Raw genomic sequence first — 13,809 nt, forward strand, 5'->3', positions numbered from 1 at the left:
CACTTATGATTATATTTCACCAGAGCCCTGATGAAAAACAAATTATACATAAAACAAGCATGAATCTACATAGGTTTTTGGTCATAATGAGTCTTACATCTTTTGACATGAAGCGCTGTTGCCAGGAACACTGAAACATTGTGCCTGGGGTCCTACTTTGAAAAGCATTCACAGCATTACAAGCTGAAGTCATGTCTTGGAACACCACAGTAGCACTTTGCCGTCCAAAGAAGGTAACTGACTTAATTGGCCCAAACACTGACAACCTCTGGATTACCGACTGGAGGTCTTCGGTAGGTTGCATGTTCTTTTTCAACCATCTAGCAAGGGAGCAAATGGGGCAGTAGTACTATTAGAAAATAAACAAGAATCTTATTTCCATTTTCCCCATAATTTAATTAGAAAGGCATGAAGGGAGAATTGGGATATTTTACTGGAAATAAAAGCAGTGTTCTGGATCAGTAATTATATACTTAATTATTACATAGTTACATACATTCTTATTTAATGTGGTATGTTATGAAAGGCATATCTGCAAGCTACCTTAACTGCCCTTGCAACTCTGCTTTGATTAGCGCCATATCTATTAGTTGACAAGGATGAGGGTATCATTCCACCAGCTACAAAACCAACATGGAATATTTTGCTTTTCTAAATACCCCCTTTCCTTTTCAATCTTTCCTTCAAGTAACAGCATCCAGGTAGTCAACCCCCTGAACCTGTAACTTTTGAGGACTTCATTTTTTTTATTCCAATAATCATAATCCAAAATGTTCAGTCTTATTGAAAATATATGAATAGTAATAGCCATTGTTTACTGAGCACCTACTGTTTGTTGAAAGTATTTGATGGCCCATCATCACATTTTACCCTCAAAAGGCAATGCCACAAGTTAAAAATGAGGTGGGTACTGTTGCTGCAAACATTTAACAAGCGGGGATGTAGAGGCACAGGGATTTAAGTAGCTCTTCCAGAGGCAAACTCATGAAGTGTTGCAGGGAGTTCCAGGTATACTGTGTTACTATGAGCCAACTACTGCCTACCCTCCCACTAATTTCAACTAAAATCTCTGGACAAAATATGCAAAACAATTACTTGCAGATGCTGAAATTGAAAGCAGATGGATTGTGTTGGGGCATCGAAATATAAAGAAGCAACTGCACAAGGATGAGTTTCTCAGATGGTGGGAAACGAGGAATCAGTTTGCTGGGCCCACCTGAGCATGTGACTTCCATGCAAAGGCAGACCTTGTTAAACTGTGCAGTGGTGGCCAAGGTACAGCTGGCCAAATAAAGTCTGAAGTAAAGGAAAACCCCTTTCTAATCAGGGAAAGGATTCCCTGGGGGAAAGAGAGTAAGCGTGAGGACAATCTCCAAACAGAGAGAGAGAGAGAGAGAGAGAGATCCCCTAACTCTGTGTATGAACACACACAAGTCTCAGGTTCATGAGTGGACAGACTAAAGCCAACACAGTAAAGGCTTTGGAAACTGCACTGGGATTTTTCATCATTACCCACACAAGATCAGGACAGAGTGGTGTAGTCTCTAAGCAGGTTGATTACTTGCTAAAACAAAAATCACAACATTCTCCAGATAATGTCAATAGGACCCAGGATCCAAGCAACATAATATTTACTGTCCATGGTACAACACCAAATGACATGCAGAAGACCATGCAAATGTGAACACTCAGGTGAAGGAAAACCACATGTCAATCCTGAGATGACCTAGATGGCATTGTCCTATGAAGGCTTTAAACCAGTTTTTATGATGTTCCATAAAGTAAAGCACACTTGAATAATTAAAACAATGTGGCTTCTCAGCACAGAAACACAACCTACAAAAGGAGAAGCAAACATAAACTTTAGAACTGAAAATCTGAAATTTACGAAAAATGATCTGAAGAGCCTTGCTAACAGACTCAGTGATAAAGGAGTCAATAAACTTGGAAGGTAGATCTACAGAAATTAAACAATGTGAAAAACAAAAGAAAATACTGGGAAAAGATGAATAAATAGTGGCATCAGCAAGATGGTGAAGTAGGAAGATTTGGGCCCTCATTTCTTCACAGAAACATCAAATAAACAACTACAGAAACTGAATACCTACAGCAAACAAATGAATGTCCAACAAAGAAAATTCACATGAAACTTATAAGAAATTGTGTGGCATTTTTACTTGCCTTTGCCTCACCCACTCCCCTGCAAGGTGTGGTTGGAAGGAATTCACCTGATTCCTGGCTCCCTCCCTTGGGATGGAAGGAGCAGAGTGGAACTTGTTTGCAACATTCTGACCTATCTGTGGTCTGCCTGAGGGACTGTTTGCTGTCTTGCCAGAGTCAAAGTTGAGAAGGGAAATACTACCATAGTCTGGGTGTGAAACAAACCACATTAGATGTGGGCCATGGAACACACAGAAAGTACAAGCTGACTACAGACCCATGGATGAGAGAGATTACAAAACAGTGGAATACAATAGAACACTTAAGTCCCTAAGAACAAGCTGGAGATTCTTCAGGAAATTAAGACATTTAAAAGCTGAGGGAAAATTGTAAAGTAAAACATACAAGCCTAGACAAGAAGCATGCCCAGAAAAGACCTGAGAAGGCCTAAGCTGATTGAAGACTCATGAGCCCATTAATAAGAACGGTCTTACCCATCAGTGTAAGAGGGGCCTGTTTTTGCAAATGCCCACTTTTCAACAAAAGGTCATATGGCATGCAAAGAAGCAGAAAAACATGGCCAAAAGGAGCAAAAATTCCAGAAATGATTTTTTTTAAAAAGGCACCTGATTACTAGACAAAGATTTTAAAACAAATGTCAAATACCTCAAAAGAGCTAATGGCTAACATGGATAGAGAGCAAAAGGACATCAGGAAAACAGCATGTGAAGAAACTAATAAAAGTGTATTGACAAAGAGGTGGACATTTTTTTTAAACAAATTCTGGGGCTGAAAATTACAATAACTGGAAAAATTCACTAGAGCAGCTCAACAGCAGACTTGAACAAGTAGACAAAAAAAATCAGCAAACTTAAAGAGAGTTCATTTGAAAGGATCGAGTTTGAGGGGCAAAAACAAGTACGAATGTTAAGTGAATAGAGCCTGAAAGGCTTAGGGGACAGACTCCATCTAGCCAACTTCTATACACGTGATGGGAGTCCCAGGTGGAAGAGGAGGAGAGAAAGGGACAGAGTGATTATTTGAAAAAAAGAATGACTAAATTTGAGGAAAGATGTGGATATACAAATCCAAGAAGCTCAATGAATGAACTAGAAGTAGGATAAACAGAAAGAGACCTACAATGAGCCACATTGTAATCACACCCGGCAAAGACAAAGATTAGTAAAATCGTCAAGAGAAAAGCAGCTCATCATAGAAAGTGATCACTGATAAGATAATCAGATTTCTCAGCAGAAACCTTGCAGTCCCGAAGGCAGTGGGATATATCTAGAGCACTGAAAGAAAAAAAAATCAACTAATAACTCTACATTTGACAAAACTGCACTTCAAAGATGAGGGAGAAATTGAAGACCTTCCAATGCAAAACCTGGGGTTGTTCATTACCACTAGATCTGCCCTACAAGAAATACTTAACAGCATCCAAGTTGAAAGGGAGCTAGATAGTAATTCAAAGCCACATAAAAATATAAAATTCTCCAGTAAAGGTAAATACATGCACAAATATAAAAATTGAATTATGGTAATTTGGGTTTGAAACTCCACTTTTTATTTTTAATAGGATTTGTTTATTTATTTAAGAGAGAGAGTGTGTGAGTAGGGGAGAGGGGCAGAGGGAAGGAGGGAGAGAGAGAGAGAGAGAGAGAGAGAGAGAGAGAGAGAGTCTCAAGCAGGCTCCACACTCAGTGCAGAGCCTGACATGGGGCTAGATCCCACAATCCTGGGATCATGATCTGAGTCGAAATCAAGAATCAGATGCTTAACTGACTGAGCCACCCAGGCACCCATATTTTCTATAGGATTAAAAAGACAAATGCATACGATGGAATTATAAATCTATGTTAATGGGTATGCAATATGTAAAGATTTAGTTTGTGACATCAATAACGGGCAGAGTTCTAAAGGAGTTTTCTTAGACAATTGAAGTTGAGTTGGTAACAATTTAAGATAGATTGTCACAACTTTAGAATGTTATATGTAAACCACAAAGAAAATGTCCATAGAAGATACACAAAAAGAAATGAAAAGAGAATCAAAATGTGTTGGTACAAGAAATCAACTAAACACAAAAGAAAGCAGTCATGGAGAAAATGAGGTATATATGGCAAAAGTAAGCACTTCCCTATTAGTAATTACTTCAAATATAAATGGGTTAAATGCTCCAAAAAACATGGACTGATAGAATGCATAATAAAGCCAGTCAGGATTCAAGTATATACTGCCTAAAAGAGTCTCACTTTAGATCTAGGGACATGCTTGGGTTAGAAATGAAAGGATGAAAAAAAATATTCCATGCAAATAGTAAGCAAAAGAGAACAGGGATGGCTATGCTAATGAAAAAAGAGACACTGGAAAACTCTTACAAGAGATAAAGACATAATGGTAAAAAGGTCAATAAGGCAAGAAGATATAACAGTTATAAACATTTACACACCAAATATTAGAACTCCAATATATAATCATATGATTCCATTATAAACCAATGGAATAACATAGAAAACTCAGAATAAACTTTTGCATATATGATCACGATTTTATTTTTAATGAACAAATGATTTTTGACAAAGGTGCCAAGACCATTCAATAGGGAAAAGATGATCTTTTCCATAAATGGTGGGGGTTTTGTTTGGATAAAACAAAATATAGCATATACCTACAAAGGAATATTATTTGGCCTTTTAGAAGCAAGGAACTTCTGACACACATTACAATGTGGATGAATCTTGAGGACTTCTGCTCAGTGAAATAAGCTACACACGAGGTCAAATATTGTATTGCTTCGCTGATTGGAGGTATCTAGATTAGGCAAAGCCATAGAGGCAAAAAGTAAAATAGTGCTTGCCAGGAACTAGAAGGACCAGGGATAGAGAATTAGTGTTTAATGGGTCCAGAGTTTCAGTCTAGGAAGATGTGAAGGTTCTGGAAATATGGGTGGTGTGATGGTTGCACTGCAGTGTAAAAGTACTTAAAACCCCTGAACTGTACACTTTAAAAATTGGGAAAAATAGGAAGTTTTATGTACATTCCACCATGATAAAAATATTTTCAAAAAGCAATGCAATTCACCATACTAATAGAAAAGAAATATGATCAACTCGATAGATACAGTGTAAGCATTTGACAAAATTCAATATCCATTAAGATAGAAACTAAGCAAACCAACAACAGTAGTGTACTTCTTCAAACCGATAAAAGTAACCTGCAAAAGCCAATAGCCAACAAAATGCTGAAATTATTTTCCCCTTACATTAAGAACAATGAAAAGATGCCTGCTTTTACCAGTCCTACCTTTTAAGGAAAACAAATAAATGCTTGTAGAAGAAAATGTGAATAAATATGTCATTTCTTATGTTCTAACAATCTGTATTTTCAGAAACCAAACAAACTAGGATGTAAAGTAAAATATATTAGTTCATGTCAAGACATTGTGGCCTGAAATTGAGGTGTATAAACTATTGTTTTCTTTCTTTACAAGGCTGCAAAGTATGGTCAAATAATCTTGAGTAATCAGGAATCATCACTTAAAAAAACTTCTATCCTTATTCTGAACACAAGTTTAGTGCCTTGTATTGTCCAAGGAGGAAATACCATCATTCTAATTCTTTTATAACATTTTTTTGCCTTCATTGATAATGGATTTTTAAATCTAATTGTCAAGTTATGCCACTGAGGACACTGGGGAGGGGGGGTGGGGTTGTAGATGAGAAAATTTTTTCCATAGGACAATGATTTCAGTGGGAGTTTCCAGTACAGGCAAAATTTATGAGCTGGAAACCTCTCCCTGTGTGTTACCTTCAAAGCAGAGAGAACTCCGTCTTTATAGCAAATTATATATTCTTCTGTCAGGCTGGCAACAACACTTTTGAATACTTACTAGCTGCTAAATGTAGAAATCACTTATTAGGTATTGTATAGCAATACATGCAGCAATACTGAAGAAACAAATCTGGAAACATCATCTGTCTGGCATTATTAGGGAAGGAAGTGTACTAACAGATAATTTTCCAAGGAAACCAAAGCAACTTTAAGTGCCAGAATCCCAACCAATTCCACATCCCCACTGTTCCCACACAGTCTGACACCCACCATCCCTCTCCTGCTTCCACCCTGGCCTCGGAGGCCAGGGAGGTTTCATATGAGATCGTTATCGCCCTTATTTTTAAGACCCTGAAATGGCTCCCATTTCCATCAGTGTAAAATCTAGCAGACTACAGATAAAGCTAAGGTTCCACCATTTGTAATATTGTATCTTAGGCCCTGGTCATGCTAGGGGTGGACTGGTGCTTCCTGACACATGCAGCATAAAAGCCCCATAGCTCCACAGTTGGGTCCCTCTCCAAGAATCCCAGCCCAGCCCTGCTAGATCTATGCTCACTAATGTGAAATGCAATGGCCCATGGGAGACCCACATGCCTCCTGTCTTCGTGAGTTTTCTCTCAATGAAGGTGTGTGAAAATGGGGCTAATGTGCATAGCACATACATAGCAATGTTTTCATGCTAACCATATATCTCAAAGACCACATTAAGACATTTTTTGGCTAAGGCAAGAGTTTGTGTTCACCCTATATTATCTCTAAATATGCCTGCATCACACAAAAAGTAGATACCTACCTGACAACTATGGTTGACATCAGAGGCTCCTCAGGGCTTTTATTCCATAATTGACATTTACTCCACCCACGATTTGCATTGTTGATGGATTTTCTTCTCCACAGGGGCATGCTACTTGGATTGGGGGTCCGATTAATCTCTTTTGGAAACTGATGTCTTGCTAAGATCCTTTCTAAGCCAGAGAATTCAGAATTCTGAGCTAGTAACAAAATAAACATTCATACAATTCAGTGTTCCTTTCCATCTTTGCATAGCAAGAGTAACATGGCATTAGCTTGAGAATGAATATTTATACCACTTAATAATTGCTATTTTTTTTAAAAATTTATGTTTATTTCTTATTGAGACAGAGAGGAACACAGCATGCCTGGGGGAGGGGCAGAGAGAGAGGAAGACAGAATCTGAAGCAGGCTCCAGGCTCTGAGCTGTCAGAACAGAGCCCGACACAAACCATAAGATCATGACCTGAGCGGAAGTCAGACGCTTGACCCACTGAGCCACCCAGGCACCCCTAATTGCTCTTGAACTCTGCCATTCCTTCACTGCAAAAATATTACTGAGTGACATTCAGACCTTAGCCTAGTCCTAGGCATCTAATAGATGCACAGCTAATAAATGAATGAATGGATGAACTCCAGTGTGTTAATACCCACCACAAATATTGAAATTTGTTTAAGTAATTTGTGCATGATTCTAAAATTAATGGCAATTTACTGCACCATCATTTTGATCTTCAGAGAGATTAACCATACTCTGCATTTACATCACATCCACTGCTTCACATTGACCTTGTTTGGCCCCTGACCAAATCACTCATCTGCGGTGGGACAAAGAGTTTGTGCCAGAATGTAATACAGTATACTGCTTCCTTAATCAAAACAGCCCTGCTACCAAAAGAACGGAAGAGAGGGAAGGAGGGAGGGAGGGAGGGAAGGAAAGGAAGTCAGTAGAACTACATGGTGGATTTGGTGACAGAGGTGACTTACACTGTAGTGTAAGCTTCTCTCTTTGCCAACTGTTAGCACTTTGAGAACCAAAAGCCAGTTTTCCCATTACACTGTGAATGGCTTTGCAGTACAGCTGGGGGATATTAGAAAATAAGAGTCCCATGATCATCCTAATGCAGGAAGAGAAGCTGATCCCCAGTGATCCAGGGCGGCCCTACGTAGAAATTAGTTCAGAACTCAGCTAGCCTCCGTTGTTTCTCAGACTGAACTACTGATGGTCCGTCCCAGACAGGGTAGTTGGCACAGACCCCAAAGAACCAAGAATCGGCCCAAGGGGCCACTGCTTGGCAATCTGACTAAATGAGGTAATGATTAACAGATTGATCTTTAGAGGCCTGCAAATCATTCCAAGTGAGTAAAAAACGGCTGGAATCTGGGGCTCCTGCCCAGTGGCCTCAGGCCTGGCTCAGACAGCATTCACATACTGCTCCTAGAAGCAGTGAATTAAATCAGGATCCCATGCCGGGGGGGGGGGGGGGGGGGGGGGGGGGGGGGGGGGGGGGGGGGGGGGGGGGGGGGGGGGTGGGATAGGGCAGGGGGGAGGGAGGTAGCACTGCACTCAGAAGCCCTTACAGACATGATAGGAATAGCATGGTTTGCTTTGGTTGTCAGTTTGGAAGCTAAATTTTCTTATTTTTTTAATGTTTGTTCATGTTTGAGAGAGAGACAGAGAGTGAGTGGAGGAGGAGCAGAGAGAGAAGGAGACAGAATCCAGAGCAGGTCCTAGGCTCTGAGAGTTGTTAGCACAAAGCCTGATGCGAGGCTGGAACTCAAGACATGAAATCATGACCTGAGCCAAAGTCGGGAGCTCAACTGACTGAGCCACGTAGGCACCCCTGGAAGCAAAATTTAATACTTGACTGAAATAATTAACCCAATTCAGGTATTTGATGACATTCAGCTAGAAATAATTTTTGAGGGGCCTCAAATGACTTGTTTTTTATTTTCTCGTTGTGTACACATACTTTGGTATTCTAAACTGCCTCAAATCCTTTATGCAAGGAATCAGGGATGAATTATAAAGGATAAGAAATTTAACAAATATAACAAATTCTCATATTCTCCAATATAAAAATTATATTTAGCACTGCACACCAAAATAAGATAAAAATTCAGATAACTCACTTTGAGTATTTAATTAAGTCTTACTGCCAGCCTTATCCGAAATTATAAAAAGTTTTCTGCTTTTGAAAGAAAGTACAAAAAGTGTAGGGATGCCTCCAGAAATTATTGGAAATAAAATAATATTGATTATAAATTTATAGATGAAATTTTAGATATATTGGATTATGAGCTGCTTGAGTTGTTTTTTTTTTTTCTTTTTCCTATTTGGGCAGTGGGAGGGGCAGAGGGAGAGGGAGAGAATCTCAAGCAGGCTCCATGTCCAGCAAAGAGCCCAGTGCAGGGCTCGATCCTGCAACTGTGAGATCAAGACCTGAGCCAAAATCGAGAATCAGACACTTAACTGACTGAGCCACACAGGTGCCCCAATTTCTAATTTTGGTGTGTGGAATGCTGCAATACAAATCAGCATAGATAATGTATATAAACCAGTACACAAGCCAGTGTGTGTGTGTGTGTGTGCCAGAGACAGTAAAAAATAAGTAATTTAAAACTTGAAGCTTTAAAATTCTTTGTTGCTTTTACATCTCATAATTGTCTTTAATGCACACACAAGAGTCTCCAGCCCACAAGTGAACAGTGCGCGTGCACGCGCACACACACACACACACACACACACACAAGCCTCTTCTAGAGCTGCTCTGCTCATCTCCTCCCTGAGCCCACTCACTCTGTGAAAACCACTCTTCTGTTTGCCCTGCCCCTCCCTGCATCCAATGAAGCAACCTTCCCAAGCATCTGCGGGGGGGGGAAGCCATGAATTAACCAAGAGAGGTAGCTTCTAAAGCATTAAAAACAATATACAAAAGCTTTAAAATTCCTCCCACTTCCTACTTTTCCGTTTGGTGCCATTGAGAGAACTTGTCTGGAGAATGTATTAAACAGCATAAAACCGGTACCTACCAATCTCAGGATAGCCCTTTACATTGCTGTTCTGGGACGTGGGGTGGGAGGAGGAAGAAGGCCCTTTGCCCAGGCTTGTGATGTTTGGGGGACAGTTATCTGGACACAGTAGATCCAAATGCCTACAGTACGCTGGATCCTCATTTCTCACTTTTATGTTGTTCACATGATTTAACTATTATTTAAAAGTCAGGGGGAAAAACCCGTGTTTCTAACTGCAAATTTTTGTTCCTTTTTTTTTCCTTTCCTTCTTCTGATGGCTCTGGGTAACACATATAGTCTAGTGCAGGCAAAGCCTCAGGTGAAAATTTCTACTAGACAGATGGCTTTAGACATGTAACGGTGAGACACTGGTATCCATTATTGAATTCATAATCTGACAGATGAAAGCGTGAGAAATAGGGTCATCTCCAGAAGTACCTTTGAGGCAATCACCAGAAATGGCATTCTGGAAATGAGACAGAATTCAGGGTCTTGGAGGCTAATGTCCCTTCAGTGACTGGATTCTGCCTTGGGCGCATGTCCTGCAAGGCACAGACTCAGGACTCTGAGGAAGCACTTCTTCCACTGAATGCTGTCCCCCTCAGCTGCACCCGCTACTTCTTTCAAATTGCTCCCAACCCCAGTGAAGAATCCCTGCAGCCAAACACCTCAGAAACAAGGAACGTCAGTGATCACAAGCAGCACTCTTACATGGCAAGAACACTACACGTTGCTAAAGGTTTATCAGTATCTATTAGTGTGTACACTGGGAAGCCAAGGGAACAAAGTTGAAATCAACATACAATTGGAATATCACTAGAAAATCAAAATCCACTTCTCCAACCTCACATAAACACTGGATGCATTTTCAGTGGCAAAATTGTGTTTTAAGGGTGCCTGGGTGGCTTAGTCAGCTAAGCATCTGACTTTGGCTCAGGTCATGTTCTTCCAGTTCGTGGACTGGAGCCCAAGGCTTTGCTCCCACCGAAACCTCTAGGAGAGAATTCTTCCTTGCCTCTTCTTAGGTTTTTGTATTTGCTGCAATCCCTGGTGTTGCCCTGACTTATAGATACATCAGTCCAATCTTAGCCTCTGTTGTCAGATGGCCATCATCCCCTTCTGTGTCCAAGGACCAGACATATTGGATTAGGAACCCACCCCACTCCAATATGACTTCATTTTTTAAAAATTTTTATTTATTTCTAGGAAAGAGAGAGACAGTGTGAGCAGGGGAGGGTCAGAGAGAGAGGGAGATACAGACTCCGAAACAGGCTCCAGGCTCTGAGCTGGCAGTCAGCACAGAGCCCGATGCGGGGCCCGAACCCACGAACCGCGAGATCATGACCTAAGCGAAAGTCGGATGCTTAACCGACTAAGCCACCAAGGCGCCCCAATATGACTTCATTTTAATTATGCCTGCATCTCTATAAAGACCCTATTTCCAAATTAATTCACATCCTGGGATACTTCAGAGTTAAGACTTCAATATACCATTTTGGGGGACACAACTCAGCCCTAACACCTCAGAATGTGTAAGATAATCGACTAGGACCGCAGCTGCCTGTGGCCACAGAGACAAGAGGTCACTGTTGGGAACCTGTTGTACTTTTACCAACGGGGCAAAGGTATGAAGGTTGAATTTACCACAACCCATCTGTGAAGATCCTGGAAGGGGGTTGGTTCTGAGTCATCTTGAATAGGATCTCAAAAGGGCCTCTGTCAAACAGTAAGGTGATCTCTGCTGATATGGGTTGGGAACTCACCATAGAGAAGCTGGGGAAAGGGTGGGGATGGATGAGAGGAAACATCAATGGGAGGGAATGGGAGACCTCCAGCTAGGGAACCCACCAAATCCCCTGGAAAAGAAGAGGCCAGCTTTGGAAAGCTGCCACCTCTAGAAGGTATGAATGACAGGTGCCAGTCTGATATTTCACAGTCAAGGAAAAAAAGCTTTTCAATTCTTCCTACCCTCACCCTTGTCAACCCAACACCAGCCAGTGGGGGGGGGGGGAATGGAACAATGAAAAGGAAACCCACTGTACTACCAGGACCACCCCCAGTGTCTGAGTCCATGTCAGGCCAGAGTGGTGGGGGGCAGAGAGGTTTTATTCTAGATGAAGTTTTCAATTTGGATATTAGAGTGTATTTTTTACTATGAGTGTAATCTGTATGACTAGGAAACCTATGAGATCTGCTTGTAATTTCACCCAAAGGTGATGACTGAAGAGCAAAAGAGCAACAGAATGGTCAAAGGGGAAGCTATGACAAAAAAGAAAATTATTTTCTACTTACTCTTTGCCAAGTTCAACTCATTTAATAAGACAGTAACATACATTTTAAATTTTGGCAAAGACTTTCAAATTATCTTCGAAAAAGCCTGACTCAGTTAGCATGCTAATCATTATGAGGGAATTAACTTCCCCACATGTTCACCAGTATTGATCTTTTAAAACCTGACTAGTCTGATGGCCTAAAAAATATTGCCTTGATTTATCTTTTACTTCCTTGATTACCAGCGTGTTTGAACAGTGTTCATGCTTACTGATAATTTATATTTCATCTGGTGAATTGCCTGTCTTAATATTTATCTACTCTAGGAGGTTGCTTTTATCTTCCTTGATCATTTTTATGTAATTTTTAATGTAATCTAGATACTGGGATCAATTCACGATACTGTGCATTCAGGGACTTGGGACTAACCGGCATATAAGTAGATGAATTTTCCATTAAACCTTCCTCCCCAGGACTTGTATCCTAACCACTGTGGCAGCTACTATTTTGCTTTCAAAGTTCATTGGCACAAGTGGTACCAGCTACCTTTGTCTTTCACTGAAGCATGAACAAACACTTCAGGAGGCAGGCCCCACCCAATTCTTCAAACCAGTCCAGTTATCAACTGCCGAGACAGAATTCCAGGAGTGGGGGCCACTCCAAACTTCAGAAAGGGAGGGGCATTTGTAATCCTTGGTGGGGAGAGAAGGGGAATAACAAGAACAGTGGGAGGAAGGAATAGCAGGAAATAGAGCAAAGGGATTAAGCTTCAAAGCCTGACCTTCAACTTGGACATTTTCTTACTCATCTTCAAATCACATCTGAACCTGAAAATTTAGTGATGATTTCCCACTTAGTTCCATCATCCCACAGGTAGACTTTGTCTGAAGAAGAGTGACAGACCTCTCTTGGTTCATAAAAGACCAGTCCAATAAAAGGAAAGGGAAGTGAGCTCAGAAAGCATGGGCCCCCACAGCATAATCAGCATGCATGGGGCCATGGCTCTCAAGGACTGGCCACACCTGTCATGTAAAGTCAATTCTTACCCAGGAGGTACTTGGGTGGCTCAGTCAGTTATGAGACCAACTCTTGATTTAGGCTCAGGTCATGATCTCACAGTTTGTGAGTCTGAGCCCCTCATCAGGATCTGTGCTGACTTACAGAGCCTACTTGGGATTCTCTCTCTCCCTCTCTCTCTGTACACCTCCCCTGCTTGCCTACTCTCTCTTAAAACAAATAAAAATATTTAATAAATAAATAAAAGCAGAAGCAGTTTGCACCAAGACAACGTGTATGCTTACTAAAACAGGTTCATGCTCCCCCTTTGTCCACATACAATTTTGTTTGTCCGCTTCTCTCTTGTAGGAATAGAGTGTCTCCATCATAAGATTTGGCAGCAGTTTGTGAAGGTTAGACAGAGTCTCAAAGGTGTGATTCAGAACCTCAGGTTGGGCATAGTTTTTCTGTGTCTTGGGTTTGTCAAGGAGTGGAAGTTTCAGTACAATGTGGTTGTTCTCAGCTGTCCCCATGATGACCCACTGAGTTACAAAGAACAAATAAGGAGTTGGAAGGGTGGAGTGCCCCACAGCTGGTCTTTCTCCACACCTTCCTCCATCTCGGAGAAGGTATCATGGAATCTATTTTCTGGTCTCCGATCGCTTGGCATTCTGAGAGTCACAATGGCTCAGATCTAGCCTGGAACCCTGAGTGCTCATCTTGTCCTCAAACTAGGAA

The 13,809-nt window shown here is 41.0% G+C and overlaps 1 protein-coding gene across 3 annotated transcripts in view; it reads right to left on the bottom strand.

Moving 5' to 3' along the window:
* Positions 1-13,695, bottom strand: part of CUNH6orf201 (chromosome unknown C6orf201 homolog) — a 30,856-nt gene extending 17,161 nt beyond the window's left edge. For all 3 annotated transcript variants that reach the window (XR_005526593.1, XM_039222749.1, XM_039222748.1), the window contains exons 1-3: positions 13,412-13,695; positions 6,791-6,989; positions 98-320 (exon numbers count right to left, since the gene is read on the bottom strand). Coding sequence is in view for 2 of the 3 variants with exons in the window: in XM_039222749.1 (XP_039078680.1) it covers positions 98-320; positions 6,791-6,989; positions 13,412-13,604 (615 nt within the window). In the remaining variant the exon portion in view is untranslated. The remainder of the gene's footprint in view (positions 1-97; positions 321-6,790; positions 6,990-13,411) is intronic.
* Positions 13,696-13,809: the final 114 nt, after the last annotated feature.

This window comes from Hyaena hyaena, unplaced genomic scaffold (assembly GCF_003009895.1).
Source record: "Hyaena hyaena isolate Hyena2069 unplaced genomic scaffold, ASM300989v1 scaffold_1187, whole genome shotgun sequence".
NCBI lineage: Eukaryota > Metazoa > Chordata > Mammalia > Carnivora > Hyaenidae > Hyaena > Hyaena hyaena.